Source organism: Pelodiscus sinensis, chromosome 6 (genome assembly GCF_049634645.1).
Source record: "Pelodiscus sinensis isolate JC-2024 chromosome 6, ASM4963464v1, whole genome shotgun sequence".
Taxonomy (NCBI): Eukaryota; Metazoa; Chordata; order Testudines; family Trionychidae; genus Pelodiscus; species Pelodiscus sinensis.
The window spans coordinates 38295441-38321114 of NC_134716.1; the positions used below are offsets into that span (position 1 = coordinate 38295441).

At 39.9% G+C, this 25674-nt stretch overlaps 1 protein-coding gene across 6 annotated transcripts in view; it reads left to right on the forward strand.

Annotated features, from left to right (window-relative positions):
• LOC102460994 (TLE family member 4, transcriptional corepressor) overlaps positions 1-19784 on the forward strand; it is a 133106-nt gene extending 113322 nt beyond the window's left edge. For all 6 annotated transcript variants that reach the window (XM_075931744.1, XM_075931745.1, XM_075931746.1 and 3 more), the window contains 13 exons: positions 3187-3306; positions 3840-3893; positions 4501-4653; positions 6911-7043; positions 7195-7388; positions 7590-7666; positions 11641-11890; positions 13218-13465; positions 14409-14556; positions 15525-15675; positions 15960-16036; positions 17982-18434; positions 18979-19784. In XM_075931744.1, the coding sequence (XP_075787859.1) occupies positions 3187-3306; positions 3840-3893; positions 4501-4653; positions 6911-7043; positions 7195-7388; positions 7590-7666; positions 11641-11890; positions 13218-13465; positions 14409-14556; positions 15525-15675; positions 15960-16036; positions 17982-18089 (1713 nt within the window). In that variant the 3' untranslated portion in view covers positions 18090-18434; positions 18979-19784. The remainder of the gene's footprint in view (positions 1-3186; positions 3307-3839; positions 3894-4500; positions 4654-6910; positions 7044-7194; positions 7389-7589; positions 7667-11640; positions 11891-13217; positions 13466-14408; positions 14557-15524; positions 15676-15959; positions 16037-17981; positions 18435-18978) is intronic.
• The last annotated feature ends 5890 nt before the right edge of the window (positions 19785-25674 follow it).

The window sequence follows — 25674 nt, forward strand, 5'->3', positions numbered from 1 at the left end:
TGCCTCGGGCTTCCTGTAGTCAGCCGCTGGTCAGTTTCAGCAGCGGCTGACTTGGGGACGCCTGGGGCAGAGCAGCTGGGGTGCTGCTCTACCCCAGGGGTAGGCAAGAAAAGCCTGGTCTGCTGGGGGGAGGGGGGGAGGGAGAGCACTAGCTGCACCCACCCCCAGCAGAGCAGGGAGACGGGGGTGGCGGGACCGCCCAAGTCCTCCACGGCTTTGCTCCGTCTCTCTGGTCTGCTGACCTGGGAGACGCGGAGCAAAGCCGCAGAGCACGCGGGCAGCGGGACAGTGAAGGCGCGCCGCGGCTGTCCCACTGCTGGCGTGCTCCGAGGCTTTGCTCCCCATCTCCCTGGTCTGCTGGTCAGACCAGGGAGACGGGGAACAAAGCCTTGGAGCATGCCCGCAGCAGGACAGCCCAGGCGCGCTTGAGCTGTCCCGCTGCGGGCGTGCTCCGTGGCTTTGCTCCCCGTCTCCCTGGTCTGCCTGTACACTATAAATGCAGAGCTGCAGCAAGGGTAGGTCCTGGACCCGGCACAAGCCAAGACTTAGCTAGCCTGCTGGGCAGCCTACAAAAAATTTCCTGGCCTGGTGGCGTGGGGGGTGCGTGTAGTCTATAGAATTAACTGAGAAACTTTTGCTTATCGGTTAATCGACTTCACTATTGCATCTCTAGTATTCACATCTGTGGGTGTCAGTGCAGATATCTGCAACTAATTTTTGTGGATACAAATGCAGACAGCAATTTTGTATTTGCTCAGGGCTCTATCTATCAGTTCTGATTCCAGAAAACCCTAGGGAGTTAGTTAACCATGTGCTTTAGTGCTTTTCAGCATCAAAGCCAGAGTGCTTAACACTTGGCAGGATCAAGCCTGTTAAAAATGAATCCGCCAGGCTGCGTCATTTACATTCTTGTTCGTATATCTATACGTATAAAATTATGATGACTAATTTAGTTGTTACCACTCGAAAGAGAGATCTTGGTGTCATTCTGGTTAGTTCTCTGAAAACATCCACTCAGTGCAAAGCAGCAGTCAAGAAAGCAAACAGAATGTTAGGAATCATTTTTTAAAAGGAGTAGAGAATAAGACCAATAATATCTTATTGCCTCAATATAAATCTATGGTTGTCCTACATTTTGAATACTGTGTGCAGGTGTGGTTGCCTTATTGCAAAAAAGATATCTTGACGTCGGAAAAAGTTCAGGAAAGGGATGATTGTCATGAGGCGAGATTAATAAGACTGGTACTTTAGTTTTGAAAAGAGAAGTCTAAAAAGGGATACAATAAAGGCCTATAAAATCATGATTGGTGTGGAGAAAGTAAATAAGGAATAGTTATTTAATTGTTCCATAACAGAAGAACTAGGGGCCACCAAACAAAATTAATAGGTAACAAGTTAAAAACAAACAAAAGGACGTATTTCTTTACACAACTCTGTCAACCTGTGGAACTCCTTGACAGGGGATATTGTGAAGATCGGGGCTTTAATAGGGTTCAAAAAAGAACGAGTTAAATTCATGGAGGTTAGGTCCATCAGTGGCTGTTGGCCAGGATGGGCAGGTACGATGTCCCTAGTCTCCGTGTGTCAGAAGCTGGGCAACAGGGGATGGATCTCCTCTTCTATTCATTCCTTCTGGAGCATCTGGCATTGGCCACTGTCAAAAGACAAGATACTAGGTTATATGGATCTTTGGTCTGACCCAGTATGGCCGTTCTAATGTTCTTATGTATATCAAAATATAGTCTGTCTCCACTAAATGTTGGCAATACTCTTGAGGGTTTTTTTTTCCTGCCTATATCAGCAGAATAGAGTTAAGAGTTATAGGAAGTTAATGCATCACTGGAGAGTTAATGGTTTTCCTTTTCCACCCTACCTCCCTTCCCTTAAATGTAAAATGTAATGTTCTAGTAGGTGACTCACAGCAACAGGTCTGACTGAACCTTTGTGTCCTCTTTCTGGTCTCTGAGTGTACCCCCGTCAACAGTTGTGCCTTATACCTTTATGTATCTGAGGAGAAATTTGAAATTCCTCCCCAGTCTTTGACCAGACCCTGCACTACAGAACACCTGTAGAACCAGATAAATATGGGCACTTGCAGTTCTTTCCTTCAGGGGTCTGTGGCCAATGATATATAGCAGGAGTTCTCAAATTGGGGGCCGGAACCCCAGGGGGTTTTGAGGTTATTACCTGGGGAGATGTGAGCGGTCAGCCTCCATCTCAAACTCCGCTTTGCCTCCAGCATTTATTAAGGGTGGTAAATATACTAAAAAGTGTTTTTTAAAAAACATTTATAGGGTGGCTCACACTCTCTCAGAGGTTTGTTGTGTCACCAGTACAAAATGCTGAGAACCAGTGGCATATAGTGACAAAATAGCCTTCTGAAAACAAAAGAAATGTGTGTTTTTAACAGGAACAAAGCAGAGAGAGAAGATTTTAAAACAGTCTACACATTTTGTCCATTTTCTGTAAAGAGAGACAAAGTAGGTGAGGTAATAAGATAAGTGGGTCCCATAAAAATATTACCTTACCTACTTTGCCCGTCTTATATCATGGCACAACACAGCTACAGCAAAACTGCAGATATCTTATATAAAGGCTAAACATCCCCTAGAAGTATTCTAGGCAGGTTTTCCTTCTTCAGATGCCCCCAGCCTTTGTCTCTGCCTGGATTCCTCAAACAACTACCCCATTTCCTTTGAGACAGTGTCACTTTTAAACCTAGCAATAGTTTCTTTGTTGTTCTGTGTTTCTGAGCTTTGACCCTTCTGATCAAAACCACTGCTGTAGGTTGGTTGGAGCTATAGGTAAAATCATCAAAGCCAGTATAGCTTTGGCATTGTTTCCTAATCAAACTCTCATCTATTTTCTGAGGGTTGATCTGGACCCATTATTTTCCTTCCTCGTTTTTCATGGTAACCCTCTGTATATTTGTAAACATCCCCAGATCTCTGTCATTCTGGGCCTCAACTATTTGGTGCTGCAGTAAGTTATCATTTATACAGCAGTTTCTGCCAATGATTTTATGCAGAGTGTCAATATGAATCTTATTAGTTAATGATCATTGATTAAATCCCTAAGTGTTATCCAGGCCTCAAAACCACCTCCCCCACCACCCTATCTGTTGAGAGCAATCAGAATGAGATTGTGTACATGTGTCACATTTCCCCTTCTCCCTTCTAATTTCAGAGCTCTTCTGTGTCTCCATCAGCTAGTTTCAGAACAGCAGAGAAGCATAGGAACTCAACAGATTACTCTTCAGAAAGCAAAAAGCAGAAAACGGAAGAGAAAGAAATAGCAACTCGTTATGTGAGTAAAACATTTGCATGATGTATTGCTAATCTAAATGGTTTTTGTAGTTGTGTCAAACACATCGGCTGTGTCTACATTGGCACCCTTTTCCGTAAAAGGGTGCCAATGTAGACACAGCCATCATATTTAATAAAAAACAACAACCACCACCCATGGATAAATAGTAACTGGTCCTGAGCATGAATGCGAGTTGTAGCACTATCTGGCCCTTTAAAATTACAGAACATGTGAAATGCAATGCATCATGTTGTCTGGGATTCAGAAGACTTGGTTTCTATCTGGTCTTCTTCTGTGTAACCTTGGGTAAGTCACTTCATCTCTCTTTGCCTCCTTTACCCTTCTGTAAAATGGGTTTAATGAGATGTAAAGCACTTCTACATAATGTAAGAACTTTATCAACTTAAATAGGACCAAAGAAATAGGAAATATTGAACAGTTATGTGATGCTTTATGGTGCTAGATATTTTATTCTTTAAGAGACCACAGACCTGTGGATATTTATTTTTAATAATTTTGACTTGTCATTGCAGGACAGTGATGGTGAAAAGAGTGACGATAACTTGGTGGTCGATGTTTCAAATGAGGTATGTGTTAACACTGCTTCCTGTGCCTTACAATAATAGAGTGCATTTTAAGTTTCAGTGTAGGTCAGATGTATTCCTCCACAAAGTGGCTTGTAATTTCTAAAGAAATCCAGCCCCATCTTTTTATTGTCTTGGTTCTAAAATATTATTTATAACAGCAGCACTTCTTCAGAAGAGCTTCTCTCTGCTGTTTTATATAATTAAAAAATGCAATCATACCTTGCACATTTTAAAGCAGATAGGGCATTGCTATGGTATAGTGTACTGTATGTGTTGTGTTCTTGCTGTGCCACTGACCTTGAACAAGGCAATTAGCCTTTTAGATGCCTCAGTTTCCCCATCTGTGACATGAAGAATGTAATTCTTAATGACTTTGTACTAGGCATTATCATTATATTTATACGATTAACAATATACAACGTTAAGTATTTCTTGTATTTGTTTGTTATATGTATATATTTTTAAATCACACAAACCAAATGAATTATGAAGTCCAGTAATGCTAAATGTTTTATTTAGAGGTCTTCCCCAAAAGCCTGAATTACTATAGATGGGTGTTTTGAATAGGTAGGAGCATGTTACACTAACCCATGTTATTCTTTTATAGGATCCTTCTTCCCCTCGAGGGAGCCCAGCACATTCTCCAAGAGAGAATGGCTTGGACAAGACCCGACTCCTTAAGAAAGATGCACCAATTAGCCCAGCCTCTATTGCATCTTCTAGCAGTACTCCTTCCTCAAAATCCAAAGAACTTAGCCTTGTAAGTGGTTTTGAGCACTCTTGACCTATAGCAGGACACAAATGTGCATGTCCACCAGATCATATTTGCATATCTAGTGGGATCTGTAAATCACTATGGGACATAATACAACTTGAGGCTGCATATAAAGGAATGAGAAGGGTTTATTAAACTATCAATGTAAATAGATGATGGATGTGTCTGTGTTGTGGTAACTTTTCACGTGAGGGAGGAGAGAAATATGTCATTCGGAGGATGATAAAAAAAAGAGAGCATACCTAAGTTCCTTGATATATATATGTTTTGTACTGTGGTTTTTATAGTACTTTCAGCTTGGATATGATTTGATTGGTAGCTTTGTTTGGATGACGAGGCTATATACAACTGTCATAATTTTCATTTTCTGTCTGTCATTTATGAGAGTCCTCCTTGACTTGCATCACAAATCACAATGCAAGAAAGGGTTACTTGGGAGTGTGTGAGAAGGTCTCTTCTTTTGTTGACCATTGTTTATCACGTTCCTGACCTGCACTGTAACTATTCCTGCATATCTGTACCTTTCTACTTCTCACGTCATTATTTAAAGCAGTTCTGTGGTGACTGTAGTACTCAGGAAAGGTGCTGGAGTCGTAGGTTTACATGCAGAAGTTGTTGTTTGTCCACCAAACAGGCATACCACAGTAGTGCCTGTACCAGATTGCTTACTCCAGTGGCTCCCAAACTTTTTTTTTATACTGGGGACTGGCAAACTCATTCACAAGCTTTTGGCAGGCCAGCAACATTTTATTTTAAAAAAATTTGCATGTTCATTATGAATATGCATCTATGCAAATAAAATGTTGCCGGTCAGCCAAAAGTTTGTGAATGGATTTGACGGTCCCCAATATAAAAAGCCCCAACCCCCACGGACTCCAGTACCAGCCCTAACCCCTAGAGTCCCTATCTCCTCCACTACCCCCGCAGTGCCATCCACTGACCCCAGAGTCCCCTGTCCCAAATTCCTCAGTTGCATCCTTCTGTTTCCAGAGCTCCAGTGTACCCAGTCCCCCCTCTGCCAGATCACCCCGCTGCCAGTCCCCAATATTTGCCCTGTCCTCAGCGTCAGCCCTGCCCCCTAGCTTCCTCACTACTAGCTTCATCCCCAGAGTCCCCTAGTGCCAGCTTCCCATCCTGGATGTCAGTGCCCCTCAATGTCAGCCCCCCTTCTCTTAACCCCCCCCCCCCCAGGGCTGCCTGTGCCTGCCCGTTCTCCCTCCCCCCCACCTGCTGCCTACCAGCTGAGCACAGAGTGCTTTCTTCCATGTGGGGAGGGCTGCGTGGAGCCTGCAGCATGCTGAACCCCTGCTGAGCACTGTGGCAACTGAGCTCCACGTGGTGCTTGGACCCACCCAGGTGAGGGCCGCAGCAGCCGGGCCCCTGCTGAGCTCTGCTGCAGCTCTGAGTCAGGGCCGAGAGCCACATGGAGCCCGGCTGCCATGGCAACAGGGCCCCTGCTGAGTCAGGCTCCATGCGGCACTTGGCCCCGGCCGAGCCCTGCAGCTGCCCATTATTGGCCCCACCAGCTGGGCCGCATAGTGGCCGCCAGTGCAGGAACCGGAGCCACCATGAGGCTGCCCCAGTGCCTCACTGTGGCCTTGGCTCCAGCAGGACACCCGGCTGTCCGCAGGCACTCACCCTGCAGCCATATGGGGAACCCCAGTGGGTGGGCTCATTAGCATCTGGGGGCATGGCCTTTCAGAGTGTCCAGGTCCGGCAGGCAGAGATTCGCATCCTGCCGCCGGTCATGAACTGCTGGCGTACGCTACCTCCATCATTGTGCCTCAACCCTGTTTTATAGGGATCACTGCTAGGGGGGACGTTGACTATTTCAGTCTGCTTGTCAATCTGATTTTTAGGCCTCACAGTACAACAGAGGTGCTAATTGTGATGTGGACATGTGTCCACCAGGAGCAGATTGAGACCAACAAGTTTCACATGTACAGCTAATATGATTGTCCGATGGTAATGATTTTCAGTCATTGACCTTATCCTGAATCACATCAGTAACCTAAAGGAGAAAAGCTGTGACTCCTAGTGTTAATTCCTACAGTCACCCTTTCCTTTCAAGCCACTTTACACACCTCTTTGCATTGCCAGTGATGAGTATTAGGAATCAAAACGAAGAGCTAGGTTTCACTAATCAAACCACATTTTAATTGCCATGTATGGTATCTTGTATGTGCTAATTAGGAATCCACAAAGTAAAATAACTGCCTTTCATTACTTCTCTTGATATTAGAATGAGAAATCTACCACTCCTGTGTCTAAATCAAATACCCCAACTCCACGGACTGATGCTCCAACTCCAGGCAGCAATTCTACTCCTGGATTGAGGCCTGTGCCTGGGAAGCCGCCAGGAGTCGACCCTTTAGGTTAGTAACAATTAGGCCTCTGGAAAAGCTTCAAGCTTTTTCAGTTCTTTTACAAACTGCATTCTTGTCTGTGGCCTCTATTTGTCATTCTCTTCCTTGAAATGCCGAGTGTCCCTTATAGCTATTTAAATTGGTCATCTTCCCCCAACAGCTTCCGGTCTAAGGACTCCAATGGCGGTACCATGTCCCTATCCTGCTCCATTTGGAATTGTGCCACATGCTGGAATGAATGGGGAGCTGACTAGTCCAGGAGCTGCATATGCCGGTCTACATAATATTTCCCCGCAAATGAGTGCAGCAGCTGCAGCGGCAGCAGCTGCCGCAGCTTACGGGAGGTCTCCAGTGGTAAGTGTTTACCCTAGGGGATGCTAACGTGCCTGCAGTCTGGAGTTGGCAGAGTCCAGTTAAATTAAAGGCATGCAGGGTTTAAATCTCGTTCTGCCTATTTGTGATATGGGGAATAGGTTGTGGAGGAGGTAAATGAAACTCATGATCACTGAATTCCCACTTAATGAATGTTTTTGTTCTGCTTGGGGAAATCTGCAGGTTGGTTTTGATCCACATCATCACATGCGAGTCCCAGGCATCCCTCCCAATCTGACAGGCATCCCAGGAGGAAAACCGTGAGTTTTAAACACTAAACTTACCCAGTTAATCATTTATTGAAATAGTGTTCCCTTGCTGGTTAGATTTCCCCTGGGCTACTGAATACTATTACATGAACTGAAGTAAGTTTGAGAGAGTAGGGAGAGTGGCTTAATCCTTGTTTTAATTTTAAAAGCTTATTTGGAGATTTATTTTAAAATCTACTGTCAGCCAAGAGGTATCAGATGGCATCAAGCAAAGAGAATCTTTGGTGGAGAGAGGGAGTTTCTCTTCTAGATGTGAAGTAGGGGAGCCATCTCTGTATAGAAATACACTATAAAGGGATCTCTGGTATACATGGCTGTTGTATTGTGCCTCTCCACATAAAAATAATTCCATTGAATGTGAAAGCCTTGCAGTCACTTGCAAACTCATTAGATGCTATAAACAGCAGTGTGCAGAGAAAGGGATGCTGAAATATTTGTTTGTTTGAAAATACCAAAAAGAATTATAGATCAGAAAGTTCAAAATCATCCTTTATGTTATGGAATTCACCAGAAGAGGTGACCTCTTCTAACAGGCTTTGTTTGCTGTGAGCCTGGAAAAAGAATTACACAGACATGAAGAACTTCATACCCTTGAATTAGAAGGATGAAAAAAACAGTGATGCAAATCATAATGATCTGGAGTTTGTTTGAAGGGCCTCATGTTCCACTTTTTTTGTCACAGTTGAAAGACAAATCAGCTACCTAATAATGGAGAGGCTGAAGGATATTTGGGTACATATGACTTCATTTTAAATATATAAAAGTTGTACGTACTATGATTGTATCCTTCTCCTTCAATGTTACTTGTCATATTAGGCTGCCTTTTCCAGCTGCTCTGTGTTGAAGTACACTTGCACCTTATGCCATAGACTGTAAGATCTATAAAGTAGAAACTTCTTTCTATGGGTAGAGCCTGAACATTTATGGATATCCACTTTAGATCAAGGGGTATCTGTATCCGTGAGTGTGTGTGCGAATATCTGTGGATCACTTTTGCAGATATAAATGCGGATGCAGATACCAATTTTGTATCAATTCAAGGTCTCCCCCGATGTTTGCAGAAAGCACCCAGAAAGTTTCAGTCAGTACTATAATATAATAACTGAAAAGGCAAAAGGGTTTATTGCATCTCAAATGTTTTTATTAATTCCTTGACATAATAGTGACTATTTACAGGGTCCATAATAACTAATTATTGTTAGCTATATTTGAAGACTGCAAAGATGGAGACCTAAGGTGTATACACCTATCTCTACTGAGAGTTGTCTGAAATGGAATGTGTTGCATTGGTATCTTGTTACCTCTACTTCTCTTTTTGATTTTGAACTACTGCCCAATTTTCCTAGGGAACAGTACAGTATATGACTCAAAATTAGGACGTATGTTTAAAAATATCCGTACAACTCTTTATAATTGAGTAGATTGGTAATATATTTACAGTTCTTTAAACATGCAAAAATTCTATGTTAGTGTTAAACATTGCTATTACTAATGATCTATGACAGTGGTAAAAGGGGACTGGTAAGAAATGAAGCATGGAGAGAGGGAATGAGTAATATGACACCAGATCTTTTTTAAGATTAAATGTATTTGAATAATTATTCATAGCACTTACTGTTTGATTTAAGAGACAGATTCTCAGCTGGTGTAAATCAGCATAGCTCCATTGACAATATCTTCAGCTGCATCCTCAAAGCTACTTTGCCAACATTGAATAAAACATTGCTTTTTTAAAAATAAAGCTATAATAAAGTTCCACTTTTGGTATCAATGTAAATTCTCAGAGAATGTTGGGTGCTTTCCTCTTGGTACTGTACAACAGCAAACACGCTGTTGGCATTGAACAAAAGATGAATAATGAGACCTCCTAAATAGTGCCTATAGAATCTGCTAGTGGAAATCTAATCTAATTCAACTAGGAAGTTTGTATCAACTGCAACAACCAAAAAATCTGCCTGAGCCTTGCTTGAATATGTTTAGTGTCATAAAGCAAAGTGACAATTTGTCACTCAGAAGAAGAAAAGAGAGAAGCTAGGATGTAGAAATTGTGAACATTCTGTGGTTATGGGCATAAAAAAGGGAAAATTGGAGATTATGTAAATATGGTTGAATTTTTATATTGCTGACAAAGCCAGTGTAATATTAGCACATTGTGTAACTTAACAAATAAAATGATTGAATTTTAAAGGCTCCCTTTTAAACTAACAATTTCAATGCAACAATTAAAGCAATGGTCACCTTCAAAATTATATTTCTGTGAGCTGTTTTCACATTTCTACTATTACAACTGTGTTTTTATAAGTACGATTCAGAATTAGCTAGTCTGTGGAAATTAGGAACCCTCTGTTAAAGGTACTTTTGTGTGTACAGAAGAGTCATGTGATAAAGTTTGTGTCCAGTAATATGTGCTCTGATACATCCATCTTCAAACAAAAGAATTTCACAATCTAGGTGTTCTTCCTAGGAACTATTTGGAAATTAAGTTGTTGTAACTTATTCATTGGTGGCATAACTGACAGTCGAATAACACATTCTTTCTGAGTAAGAGTCCTGACCCCAGCAAAAGGAGTTGGGATGTGTGCTTGTCATATCCATGAAACCACAACAAATTAATTGCGTCTTTTTGCTGGTCCGCAGTTGGGCCTAAAAACCTTAACTCTTGGTATCATTGATTTCAGTCCATCTACTCACAGAGAGCTATAAAACATATATGCTTAAAGATATGTGCTCCACACAGTTCAGTTCATTGAGAGCCAGGCAATGAATTACTCCCCTTTGTGATCTCTTGAAGATTCATGTTGATAAATGAAAGCTTCTAAAGGAGTAGTTCCCTATCTATCCCCTTGGACTGAACCATTCCCTAAAGCTTGAAGAGATGTTCCCTGCTATTTCTGCCTTTAGGGAGGCTCTGATGTGTAGGATTCCCTATGTTTACTATGTATGTATATCAAATTGCATATCACAGCTCAATCCCAGTCATGTGCAAGCTTAAGGTTGGAAACTATAGCTTCACATATCTACTTATGCCAGAAATCAGAAGCATGTGTCTTGAGCGATAAAAGGCTATTTGGTCTGTGTCTCAGTAACTTGCTTTGTGGAGACCAACTGGATGCCTAAGGATAGGTATCTAAATTCATATTTAGACTAGGGATGTTAGATAGCATGTAATTGAATAATCATGTAACTGCATCAAATTGTAGGGGTTACACAGTATTTGATACTTCTCAGGGGAGGGGGTGGCAGCCAGTGCTCTGGTCCCACTCCAGGGGAGCCCCCGCCACTCCATGCTGGCCTCTGTATCACCCCACGCTGATGCCTCTGTTTAAAAAACAGTTCCCCATGCAGATCGGCTTCCATCAGCTGCCCCCTGCTGCCGCCTCTGATACAGAAGCAAAAGTGTGGGGCAGACAGAGGCTGCTCTGTGGTAGCAATCCCTGTCCATGGTGGATCCAAGCTCTGACCCTCCACGGAGGGGGACTGCTGCCATGGAGGAGCCTCTGTCTCCAGTGGGCCCATGCTCACCGCGGGCAGAGGCTACTCTGTGGGGTGCAGAGCAGCCTCTGTCCACAGGGAGCTCGAACTCCCACACAGACAGAGGCTACTACTGCCTGATACAGAGGCAGTGCGGGGAATGTGTATAGCTGACAGGATTAACCAATAAGCCTAGTCTTACTGGTTAATCATGTAGTCGTCTACATATTGACATCCCTAATTTAGACATCTAAAATTTCAAGTCTTCAAAAGTATTTGGTGTTCTCCCAGCTATTGTTAACATAAATTGAAGGTGAGGATGTTCAGTACCTCTGAAAATCTGACCATTGCATTAGGTACCTAACTCTGGAGTTAGATGCGAAAATGTAGGCAGCCATATTTGAAAATATTGGTTTGTAACAATCATGTTCTCTTTTCTTAAGTAGTTACGATAGGTAATTCATTATATTACTTTCCCATTCTCCTTTCTTCAGAGCTTATTCATTTCATGTAAGTGCGGATGGTCAGATGCAACCTGTACCTTTCCCTCCTGATGCCCTCATTGGACCAGGAATCCCTCGCCATGCTCGTCAGATCAACACTCTGAATCACGGGGAAGTAGTGTGTGCAGTTACCATCAGCAACCCCACAAGACACGTGTACACTGGTGGAAAGGGGTGTGTCAAAGTCTGGGATATTAGCCACCCTGGGAACAAGAGCCCTGTCTCTCAGCTAGATTGCCTGGTAAGTGAACATCTGTGAATGAAAGTGAAGATCGATCAGATGGGATGGGGTAAAAAAAAAGCCACCGAGAAAATATTCAGATTGTGTAAGAGTGATATGATAGCATTAAAATATGGATTATTCTAACCCACACACCTACTGGATGTGATGTACTGTCCCATCTAGTGGCTGAGACTGCTTATCAAGAGAATAATGAGTATGCTCCAGGCTTCGCTACCATTCAGCTGATATTTGGCTCATGTGGCAGAGGTGGATGTTACATTATGATGACCAATTAGCAGGGCTCAACAAATAATACAATACCACAGGCGAGTAGATTGTAACCCAGAAGAGCCGGGTTTGGGAGATATGACATGCGCAGAACGATCTGTGCATGCGCAGATCACCGGACGGCGCGGTTTGGCAACCCTGCCAATTAGTATCTTCAGCCCTGAGGTGGCTCCTCAGTTTGTGCTGATTGGTGAGCTTAATTCAGGTTCTTTTTATTATTACAGGTATTGCTGAGTTGTTCAATTTCCGGTCTGTTTGTTACAATACCCATGCTTTTCTCCTGATAAACTAAAATCTCCTAAAACTATATAGGCAAGAGGCAAGATTAGACACACTGCAGTAGATGCAGTGTATAAATGTTGACACTTATGGGTGCATGTGTAAGCCCTATATCCTTTTATGTGCTAAAAATTATTTGTAAACTTATATTCTAATACTTGGTTCATGCAGCTGCATGATCGTGTGTATTCTGACAGTTTAAAAATCTTCCTATGTTGTTATTGGGAACAGCAAATTATTTGCATGTGCTTACAGGATGCACCACTGTTAGTAACTTTTCTTGTCATTTACTTTTCTTGATGAGATGGTACTTTCTGATGTAATTACCGCTACATCAGAACTGTGCAGAACATATGATCCTAATATCTCCTTGGTGGCAGCAGGGCTCATTACAATGAGAACAGGAGGTATTTTAAAAATTGGTACTCCCTGGTATCAAGGGGTTAATGTACTGAAATGAGCAGAGTATAAAAATGAAACTTTCTATAAAAGCTGTCGAAAGCAGGAACATTGAAGTGTTTGGAGTTGGGTGCAGATCTTTGCATTTTGATGCTAATTAAGATTAAATAGCTCTCACTACTGAATTTTGTAGATCAAGTTTAAGTACTTCCCTGATGTCATGTAATTTTCTGGCATTAATACACTTTATCATTGTCATAAGTATAAATGGCTCATTAAAACCAGGAGGGAATACAATACTTTTATGGATTTCTGCTCTCATGTTAATGCTGTTTTCCTTTCCTCATGAGTAATCTCGTGATGGCTTCTGTCTCCACAGAACAGAGATAACTACATCCGTTCCTGCAGATTGCTCCCAGACGGCCGCACCTTGATTGTCGGTGGGGAAGCCAGCACATTATCCATTTGGGACCTGGCAGCTCCTACCCCACGTATAAAAGCAGAGCTGACATCTTCTGCTCCAGCCTGCTATGCTCTAGCTATCAGCCCCGATTCAAAGGTCTGCTTTTCCTGCTGTAGTGATGGGAACATTGCAGTGTGGGATCTGCACAACCAGACATTAGTCAGGTAGGTCAACAGAACTGGATTGATGGGTTGTGAAGGATGAATTAACAATAGCGCGTATTTTTCTCTCTTAATTTTACTAATGTGCTCTTATTTCAGTTGTCAGCATACCTTTCAGTATTTTGTTGTGGAGGAGACAGAATAGTAAAAACTTGAGAGAGTCACATCCTTTTTATAGGTTGAAGAGGGTTTTATAGTAGCAGACTTAAGTCCTGTTCTAATGCTGCCAGATTGTATTCTGGCATCTGATGGCTGCTTACTCAGCCCGTGTTGACTTTGCTAAGATTCTTCTAGGTTCCACTAAAGCAGGAATAATTGGATTTTGGGTAATATGTTTCACACAACCATGCCTAGTGTTTATATCCTAAATAAGGAGGGTCCTGAATTACCGCATTCAGATATGGGTTTGAACAGCACAGAGTTTGGGTATTTTCACATTTATTTTGGTTATTTCTCTTCCCCAGTGTAAATCATCTTAAGTATGACCCAGAGATACAGATCTACATTACACAGCATGGTAATACATGTAAAAAATGGGCTTTTTTCTGTATTAAACCTGTGTAAGTAAGGCTTTTTAGAGCTAGTACATTTAGAATTATATGCTGAAATCCCCTGAGGAAGATATGACATTCCCAGTACCTGATATGTCACAATCTGAAGCAGAGATCCCCAAATCTGAACTTTAAAACATACTTTTTAAAAAAGCATGATGCTGACTAGGCTGATTATTTGATGCATTCCACACACAGTTCATTCTGTTATCTACAAATTCAAAATAAATTCAAATTGCTCTACTAAAATATTATTTTGCCACTTTTTAAGAGCTAGAGATTTTTTTAAAGTAAATAAATCCAACTAGCATGGCCTGCACAGAAAAATGAATGTGAATCAAAACTGAATCTTTGTACCATGAGTGTGGACATGTTTTATTTTTTGACATTTTTAGACAATTCCAGGGCCACACGGATGGAGCCAGCTGTATTGACATTTCTAATGATGGCACGAAGCTCTGGACGGGAGGTTTGGACAATACGGTCAGATCCTGGGACCTCAGAGAAGGAAGACAGCTACAACAGCATGATTTCACATCACAGGTTCGCTCTCAGAAGCTTTGACATGTTAGAGAATTCCATAGTGGTTTTATAAAATAAGCACATTTTTTAAAAACAGACTGGAAGAAGAGCTTCTAGAATTTTTTCACTTAGTCTCTTCCACTGTTTTAAAATGGCAGCTAAACGTTTATTTCTAGATTATGGCTCTCAGTTTGACAGGTCAATATTTTACCCATAAGAACAACAGAGAGCCCTATTTATAATGGGAACTTGTCAGATTAAAATGTTTGTCTAACCAGTTTTCAGTTGTATAGATATTTGTTCAAAAGATATTACAAACATATTTCTAATGCTGATGGGATAGGACAGTAACTTTCATAGTTTTGATGCTTTATGCAGTTCCAAACAAGTTGTGTTTATATGAACTAATTTATCCTGATTATTGATTAGCATGTTTTAAAACCTGTGTAGTAGCCCAAAATGTGTGTCACATTTTTGAACAGTGATAACAATGTAGCAGGAATTAGCTCTTGACTATTTCAAGGGCTTCCCTTAGCCCTGGTCTACATTAGGACCTGAGTCTGGAATAACCCCTCCAAGTTCAAATTAGTAAACGGTGAGACCACACTACCAAAACCATTATTTCGGAATAACGGGCTGCAGGATTCAAACTCTGTACTTCCGCTTTTCATCAGGAATAACTCTAATTCCAAACTTGTAAATTCAAAATAACTTTAGTGTGGATGCTTCAGTGCCACCAATTCAAGCAACTTGGCTTTCGAGAGGCCTCCCACAGCTCCTCAGAGTGCCTGCTGGGCCTCTGAGTCTGAGGTAGCACATCCACATTAACGGAGCTGCCTTGGACTAATTTTGATGCTTCCCTGTAGTAAGGACACACAAATTCAAATTTGTTAAATCAGGAGTTCTTAAGTTGAATTTAGTAATTTCAAAATAATTTCCTACTGTAGACATGGCCTTACTGACTAAAGCATGCGCTGTGTTAATTCCAGATCTTCTCACTGGGGTATTGCCCAACTGGTGAATGGTTGGCAGTAGGAATGGAGAACAGTAACGTTGAGGTGTTGCATGTTACTAAACCAGACAAGTATCAATTGCATCTTCACGAGAGCTGTGTGTTGTCACTCAAGTTTGCTCACTGTGGTAAGCTATAGCATCTATGCTCGTATTTTCTTTCTAACAAACCTCTTTTGAATAAAAACAAGGAAATATAAAATCAGATGTTCAGTGTAATATTAAAATTAAATATTTTTCTACATGATTTTTTCAATGCAAATTACTTAGTGAAATACCTTAAATTAGTCAGACATAAGTTTAACTATTTTTTTCATTAAGATATGAATTGATCACTATTCTGCATAATAGGGGGGTTGTATGAGTTCATTGAATATATAACAATTATAAATTTAAAAAAAATCTGATTTCAGGCAAATGGTTTGTAAGCACTGGAAAAGATAATCTTCTTAATGCCTGGAGAACACCTTATGGAGCCAGTATATTCCAGGTAATAATCTCCTAAAAGCTGTTTTACACATTACAGTGCAATAAAAGGGCACTTTTCAAGGTCCATTATTAGCTTAAGGAGTTTTTAAAATGAGTGTTTTTGGCTAATTATGTTTCTTGTAAGATTTTTGACTGTTATAATGAGGTATTCAAGTTTTTGTTCTCAATAAGATTACAATAATTTTTATCATTACAATAAAGTGGACCCTTATCTTGAAGTTGAGCTTTAATGCCTGTTTTGAATTATTTTTGTCTTGAGTTTCTTATGCCCGTTTCCTCTCCATATAATGCAGGTTCCACGTGGCTAACTTTAGCATTCATTGAATATCCAAAATCCTGCTAAAAATAGTGAAAACCAGCTCCAACACTTGTGTATCTTTTCTCGCTTCTCAGATAAGAGGAATAAGTCTCCTCAGCATTCTCCCTGCCCCCCAAACTTATATCTGTGACACGCCATTTTTTTAAAAATCCTGTGTAGTGAAACAGCTTAACAGGTTTGGTTTAGATAGGCACCATTAAGATGTTGTGAAGTGTGTGAAGATTTAAAAGTCATTAAATTCAGCAGGAAAACTCTTAAACTTAAGAGCTGACTCTTATGGAAGAGTCTTCTAGAAAGGTTAGCATTTCCGATTATATTCTACACGTTTTTTCTTTAAGTATCCTGCAAATATTAACTGTGCCTAATGGAGCAGAATAATGTCACTTTCAGAAAAGTGAACCTGCTCAAACTTTTTATAGTCTGACTAACCTTCCAAAAATCAGCACTGGAGCAGGAAAATCTGCCTAGTGTAATTCCATCTCCAAACTCCCATTCCTATAGAGTATCCTTCAGGACAGTGTTTCTTAAACTTTTTTAAGACCGAGAAACACCAAACACTAATTTTTTTTTATGCGGAACACCAAGCATTTTTTTGTTGAGGGGGGAGGGAGGGAATCAGAGGGAAAGTTGAGGGGAAAAAAGGGTTGTCTGCCCCTTTAAGGGTGGCCATTTTGAACTCTGTTGTTCTCTGTGTCACACCTCCAACTGCCTCGTGGCATACCGGTGTGCCTCGGAACATAGTTTAAGAAACGCTGCTTTAGGAAGAAGTGACAGCCAACCTTCAACAACTTTTGCTAAAATCCCAGATGTTTCCTGGTTGGGCTCCAGATTTTAAATATAAATATGTATTTTGTGCTATAGCTAGCTAGACATAGATCTAAATTAATTATTCTATTTTTATGTTGTACCCATTGTCTATTGTAATCTGTTCCATTGAAGTGCTTCTAATACACTACTCGCTCTGTTGTCTGTTTACCTGTTTGTTTATTATTCCTGAACTTGTAAGTTCTTTGGTGGAGAATGATCCTTCTTTTCTATTTGGAAAGCACTAAGAAGAGGGCACTAAAATAATAATAATAACAATTAAATAATCATTCTCTGTTACATCCTGAGTGATTTCTGTAGAAACCTCTTAAGTTTCTCAAGAACCCTGTTGGTTTTTTCCCAGTTAAACTCTATAGGACTTCTCCAGAAGGGGAATATATTTTTAAGGTGGCTTTTGGATTGTTTTTAAGCATGCAAAAACTAATTCAGTTATATAAACATTTAATAAACACTCATTGTTTCTAAAGTGTGTGCATATAGGGTGGAGGATTGGTGGTTTTATAGGTTGTCTTCAGTTCTGTAGTACTGCATAAAACATTCCTTTTCCTTTTATGTTGCACTGTGTATTGTCTTAAATTCTTCTGGTAAGGTAAGTGTGGGGAGGTTTTTTTGCCAGTCCTTCAGCTGTGCTTGGAGTCAATACATTTTGGTATTTTGATAAGCTGTAGTTTGCACTTTCCCTTAGTAAACTCTCTACTGATTTAATCCTCTAGCTCTGGTGTCTTTTGTATTCACCTGATTTTATTACAACTAAAAATAGTTCATTTCTTTATACTTATGTATTTTCTTTTGTTTTTCTTAGTCCAAAGAGTCCTCATCTGTGCTTAGCTGTGATATCTCTGTGGATGACAAATACATTGTCACTGGCTCTGGGGACAAGAAAGCTACAGTCTATGAAGTTATTTATTAGAGACAAAGCTGAATGGAAACAGGACTCTTCCTCGTAGCACTTTGCTGTATATTCCTTTTTTTTCCCATTCCCAAACTGAGGACTTACAATGCTCATCACAGTTGTGGAATTGGTTTTTTTTCCCTCCCCTCCCATCTAACTTGCTATTAAATTGTGAATGCTCATTAAGAACTTGTGATACCAAACTTTAGATATCTACGTAGAAGAAGAGGGGATAAGACACTTAACATTGAACTGATTCTCTAATGATGTATTATAGCTGTAATGTATTTATTTTGTTTAAAGAAGACTTTCTAACAATGAACTGACTAAATAAAGCTGTCTGCCCCTGCCTTGGTTTGAAAGGTGCGTTGTATATTTTGTGAGGTTTTGCTGGTGGGTGGAAAGGAGGAGGGGTGGGAATGCAGAAGTGACAAGTGCATTAAATAGAATGATAGCTTATATGAATTTTTTGACTACTTATCTTGCTCCTGTTGAGACCTCTTAAGTATTACTGTAATATAAATAATTATTGTGGGAGGAGATTTTTGTAACTGAACTCTTTTAAACCAGTTTGAAAAATCTAGAAGAATAATTGCAAATGGAAACCAATATTTGTATGTATGTGTGTATAATAAATAAGTGTGTGTGAGTGCGCGCGTGCGTGTGTGTGTATTATGTGCCTTTGATATTTTTCCTGTGATTTTTTTGGGCTAGTTTAGTTCATATCTGAATTAAATAAATTGTTGGGAAAAATATACCAAAAATAAGGTTCCTTTTTTATGTATATAATAATCTGCTGTCATGTAGTGTTTTGTAAATAGATTTGTTTTCAATGCTTCTGGCGAAGGTAAATGTCCTCTGTGTTGATCCTGGCTTTTTAATATAATATCTCTTTGTTGTATTGCAGAGAGAAGTACAGTAGCTTGCCTCAGAGAGCCACCTTTATCTTTTCTGGATGTTTTTGCCACATTTCTTTGAGAAGGAAGATGTGCATCTTTCAGCAATTTTGCAGTTACAAGAGATTACAGAAAATATTTGCTATATTCATTGGAAACTGCACTGAAATAAGAATGGATTCCTACCAATGTACAGACTACAAAAGCAAGAACCTCAGAGGTAGGGGTTTACAAGAGCACTCATACTGAAGTTCAGAAAAGAATGGATTCTCACTTGGGAGAAGGACTTGCTTTATTTGCCACAGTTCTATCCAAGTCCTAGTTGGATGTCCCTGAAATGGACAGGCTGTGCCATTGTTCCAGAGACATTGTGATATCTTTTTATGTTGTTGTTGCTGTTAAACTATGATCTGTGACTTTTTTTTTTGAATGCTTTAAAAAAATCTTTAAGTCTGTGGATCTGCTGATGTACAGTGCCTTTGCTGCTATGGATCAAAATCAAAAGAACGGTGTAGATAAATCTTATTGTATAAGTAGAAAATTACATAATTTCATACTAGAAATGGATTGATGCTGCAAGTTTGAAATGGACTGTTCATTGAAGTTCCAAATGTGGTAGCAAAAAATAGTGTCTTAAGTGCTTAGTGTTTGATGTCATTAACAGTTTCGTAATACTCTACAGTGTAGAAAGATTTTGATACTAAACTGTGTCATTGTACATAGTTCTAATGCATTGTATTGACCACCAGTACTTCTATAATGGTAGATTATTGTTTGTGCATTCAGACTTTTAAGCATTAAACATAAGTAACTTCTATGATGTTTATTTCTCTATTTTTTTCCCCTTTGTGAATTTGCATACCTCAGTATTGTGGTCAGATTTCAGTTTGGTCAAAGGAGAGTAGGCATCTGAAGAAAAGATTCTAAATTGCACAACACACCACTATAAAGTTTTTTGGAAAAAACAACAACAATGTATTTGTAAAATATGCTTCCCACCAATTGTCAGGTTTCATAGGAAACTTTAACTGAAAATTGCTATAATTATAATACTGTAATGGGTCTGAAGCCTTTTAAAGTTTGATACCACGCTAAGAGCTCAGCTGTATCATTCAGAGAATAGTAGTTCCTCTTGTTCATTTTCTAATATGCGGTGGAATGCTGTTTCCTCCACACCTCAGTGAGTGTTAAGTTTGGAATGGTCTGTTTCCATGTCTTCTGATAGCATGTACAGCTGAATGGAAGGTGGAAAGCAATGGTGCACTGAGTTTAGCATGTAGGCTCCATCACAGAGGAACTGGTTCAAAACTCATTGACTTCGTTGGGCTTTGGATCAAGCCCTAAGAGCTCAAGCTGACTTTCATTTAATCAACAGAAAAACCATCATTTATTTCTGTGAGCCCTAAGCTAGGAAAGGGAACTTAGCTCACCAAGCACAAGTATGAAGGGTACTGATATGGGAGCCTGCGATTGCAAACCATTTTTTTTACTGGTATTTTAAAAACAAACACATTACCCATTTGAGTCACTACTAGTATTGTGAGTGAGTTTGTGAGGAAAAAAGGAGGGTGATAGACTAACTTCTTTGAGTGATAGTCCCAATTGCACTGAACTAAGGGTTAATGCAGGCCCACCGTGCATCCAAAGCCTGAGAATTTGAAAGAACCTTTCTAGTCCGGCATCCTTGAGATCTGACCAGAGAATTTGGTGAACCATGGGAGGTAGATATTTTCTAGCAGCATTACAAACTTTTCCACTGCTTACTTGGCACTTAGAAGACACAGCACAGAACACTGAGAACCAGGACTGCTGGCTGTAAAGAAACTTCATGGGACTACAGGAAACTTGGCCACCCCTATGATAAGTGGACATCTGACTAACTAAAATCGTGCTAGACTAGAAAGGTTTGATCTGTAGTAATGTCTGTTTGTCTGCACATGTGCCCTTGCCTCACCTTATGGTTTCATCTGACGTGACAGGAACAGGGAGGACTGAATTAATTTCCAGCTCCTCACCACAACATGGTCTGAGCTGGAGCTACCAGTGTCCTGTCACGTATAAAGCACCTGTAAAAGGTCAGCATTGTAAATAATTATATTTTCTTGTAATGCTTGCTATTTTTACTGCTTTAACATGGGTTTTGGTTTTTAGTAATATTTTTAGTAAAACTGAGATTTGGGGAGAATTTGTTTACCAGTTACTCCCTCACTTCCACCTTCATACTCAGGTGCAGATACTATACTATGCTAAAGATATCAGGATTTAAAATCTGCACCTCTTGCCTACATTGCTTCGTGATCAGTGACAGATATCGATGCTGCCTCTACTGCTAGAGAGAAACAGACATTTTATCTAGATGCTGTATCTGTTAGTCCTTCCTGTGCCATACTCAAGGAAGCTGCATTCTCTGCCTTAAGAAGCACCTCACAGAAGTTGCCATGAGGCCTCGATTGGTCTCAGGCCAAAAATCCCCCAGTTGGGAGTGCATCTCTGGATTTGGAGATGCAGTTTGACTCTGGCATTACTACCTTTATGGACCTTGTGTTGGGGCCGCCTTGGGAGGCAAGGAAGCAGGCATGTAAGCATAGCAAGAAGTCTTTCTCCAATCAAAGCAAAATCACCTGTAAAGGGCGGCAGACTATCTTCAGATCCCCCTGGAGGAAGTACAAGACAAACCACATCAGCTCCTGGTCATCCTTCATTCCTTGGTACCAAATAGGTTTGCACTATCAGTCACTGAAACCATTCTCTAGCCAGCTCAGTTTGTCATACCCCAACCATGTGAACACCTACCCCCAAGGGAACAAAAAAGAGATACCATGTACCAGCAAAGAAATCAGAGTTTCATTTCTCTCCCACACATCTTGGCAATTCCCTCACGATGCAAACAGCAACTGGACAGTCCAGAGAGCAACACCCATGCTCCACCCCAGCTGATAAAGAGGGCAAGTGATTGGATCTTCTGGGACACAAGATCTTCTAGTCAGCTAGCCTCCAGTTCCAAAATTTCTAATTGCCATGCCCCGTTGGCCAAATATGACTCCCTCGACTATGGCAAACTGGAGGACTCTTCTGAAAAGCTGCCTCAGCAAGATCAAGCCCAGATACAGTCTGGTGTTGAGGACAGTGCTTCAGTCTGCTGTAGATGCAGAAGATTGATGCTTGTGCTCATCATGCTTGATGGCTACGGGCATCGTCATTTGGAGGGAATCATGGCTTCGTTCCCCAGGGAAGTGCACAATATCAGCTAGGACCTCTCTTTTGATTAACTAGAAAACCAATGATTCCCTGTACACCTTAAAGGATTCAAGAGCCACACTTAGATTGCTGTGTATCTGTACACCTGCACCCAAGCAGAATATCTACCAGTTCAGGAACAATGATTCAAGAATCTCCAAATGTTCCACCAAAGGGAATACAAACCACCATACAAGCACCAGAAGAGCCAACAATCCCACCTCCAAGCCCACCTTCACAGCCTTATCATACACACAACCCTTTCAGAAAAGATATCTCTGGGTCTGTCTAAACTACACTCCTCTGCCGACAGAGGGATGTAGATTAGGAACATCGCTATTGCAAATGAAGCGGGGATTTAAATATCCCACACTTCATTTGAATAAAAATGGCAGCTGCTTTTTGCTGCCGCAGCACTTTGATCCCCTAGACGGGGATCAGTCGACAAGGAAAGCCTTTTCTGACCGATCCTGTAAACCTTGTTGCACAAGGGAAGTTTATTGCTCAAGTACAATCACATCTTTGAAAGCAGGTTCTCAACTACTTATTAGAGCAGGGCTTGACAGAGATAAACATGATGTAGACATTTTCTGGTTGTTACTTTAATCTGAACATACATACTAGGAATAGGATATACCTATTATTTTCAGAACCATTCAGTAATTTGAAAGGCTGGCTTATTTTATACTTAAGGAAAGGAAACCTTCAACTTACTGTGCCAAGAGTACCCAAAAAGCATATTTTTGTATATTATTAGAGGCATGAGAGGCTGTTTTCACCCTTCCTCTCACCCCAAACACAAAGCCTTTCATTCTTTAATAAATAACTAAAGGTTTCAGCTCACCCTCCCGCATTTCTGAAACATAAGTTTTAACTTTATGGTGATATTCTTCAAAACATTATACAATAGCTCTCTATAGCGTTGTTTGTACTGAGGCTCTTTCAATATTTCACAGAATCAAATGTATTCAAACCAGGATTGTTTCAATTAAATGTACAGTTATCCTGATTTCCCCCTACTACTACCTCAGTATTCAATGCAAATAAAAAAGTAACCTAGGTCATTTTTTTTTTTTAAGGTAAAGCATTCTTTATTTTTGATGTTACTGCTCAGTTGCTTCTTTTCCTCTGTTAGAATCTGTTGCTGTCATATGGTTTTTTTAGTACTGTAGGTTATGAGCTCATGATTTGTTTGTTCATAATTAATAATTAACCTTTAATTTCCTTTTATTAGTTTTCTCCTCCACTACCACTTCTGTCATTATTTGATGCAGTGATATGTTAGACAGGCCATCAACATGAAGTGTATGAACACGGTAGCCAAGTGTAGGAGATGCATTAAGTCTAAATCTCTATTTTAAAGGCTTACACATTTCTAAACATATGACTACATTTGAAATTATATTTCTATTTTGTTCTTAGCCTTAAGGTGATTCTTTTGTCTTTCCTTTTTTATTTTCTTTTTTTAAATAATTGAAGAGTGAGAAATCGGCAAAAACCTCATTTGTTTTTAACTAGGCATTTTTTCTACTGTGATAGTACAGCCTGCACATGAAAGTATGTGATTCTTCCTCATTGCCCAAATTTTAACAGGTGTTGTGTTCCACATGATAAAAACCCACTCACAACTATGTGGCCATATATATCTAAAGCATCACACACAACCGTAACCTAGCTCCTCAGCTGATACAAATGGTATAGCTCTGTTGAAGTAATGAAGCTACACAAATTCATCCCATCTACCACATTGTGCTATGTCACACAACACAAGTCAATCAACACAACTAGTCTCTCTTACACTTTGCTGGTTTGGGCCCTCTCCAAATTCTCTCCTCCATCCCATACCCCCACTGTTTATTTGAATGTGTGATTTAATAATTCAGATGCAAATCCTGGTGTGTTTATTTAAATTGCACTTTCTAATCCACATGCAAGTATTTATGATGCTTATGAAATGCAAAAAAACTGTTAAATGAAACATAGCTGACATTTACTTGCACAGGAGTCATAAAATTCAAAGTAATGGCTCAGTCTGTAACTGTTTCTCATCTATATTGGATATATAATATACTTAAACTGTTCAAATTAACACTATATGCAATAATACAAAGTATAAGAAAGCTGTAAGAACCGTAATTTTGAATGTTCCAATTCCCATGCATTGACAATTTTGGCACTAGAATGAACACAGGATTTATGGGAGCAGGGATTGCATTTAAAATAAAAACATTTGCTAATATGATTTTTTTTCTAGTAGCCAAGTTAGTATTGAAATGACATGAGGGGGACCTGTGACACAGATGATATTTCCACACAGTTAGAAGCCCCTTCACATGCACAATAAAAGATGAAGCCTGAAGTAGTGTCCCGTAGAAGATCATCTCTGACAAGCTCTTAAATAATGCACCTACAGTGTTTGCTTTTGAACCAAGAGTTACTGAACATAACCCTTGAGATTTCATGTTTCTCCTGGTATTTGGAGTACAGCACTTCCACCTCACAGCAAGAAATTTTTATGTCAAAACCAATAAATGTTCTTACTCTTACCAAATGATTTTCTGTCCCGGTTACAAGGAAACAGTATTATAGTATCTTTTTTTATTATTAAAAAAGGTGTCATCTGACATTTACAACATGTCAATAAACCCGCCATCAAGTACAAAGAAGCATTTCTATGGGTCATTTGGACTCTCGTACATCTATTCTAAAATGTTGGTGAAATGCTTTTTTTTGTTTGTTTCTCTCTAATCCTATGATATTGTAATAGATAATATACAATTCTGAGGAGGAATGTTCTAGCAGTTGCCCTGCATATCAGTAGTTTGGAATTATCCTGTTACCTATCTTTTGAAGATGCATGTGAAGGATATATTGAATTACATACAAAAATACAGTATAGATTGTTTTTTATTTTTTATTACTGTCTCCCAAAATATTTGTCAGATCAAGCCAAACACTAATATTATTAATCATAATATTATTTTCCACATTCAAATAGGAAGAGGTGGAGGATTTGAACTTTCAAAATGCAAACTTCTATTTATTCCTTTTTTAAACAAAACCAAAAAATCTTCAGTGCCTTGATTTGCTTTAATTTTACAATCCTCAGTCATTAAGAATTTTGGTAGCAAATACATTGTGGCTCTATGGTTTCTAAAGGAAACCACTATAATGACTTTAAAAGGATGCTTCAAGGGGTAGCTGAGTTAGTCTGTACAGGATAAACTTAAACACAAATGGTCTGGTAGCACTTTATAAACTAACAAAACATGTAGATGGTGTCATGAGCTTTCTTGGGCAAAACCCACTTCTTCAGATGACCAGAAATGAGCTGTGCCCACAAAAGCTCATGATACCATCTACGTGTTTTGTTAGTCTATAAAGTGCTACCAGACCATTTGTTTAAGCTTATTTAAAAAGGATGGTTTATATTTGTGTGGTGGAAAAATAGGGATGTAGCACAAGCTCCT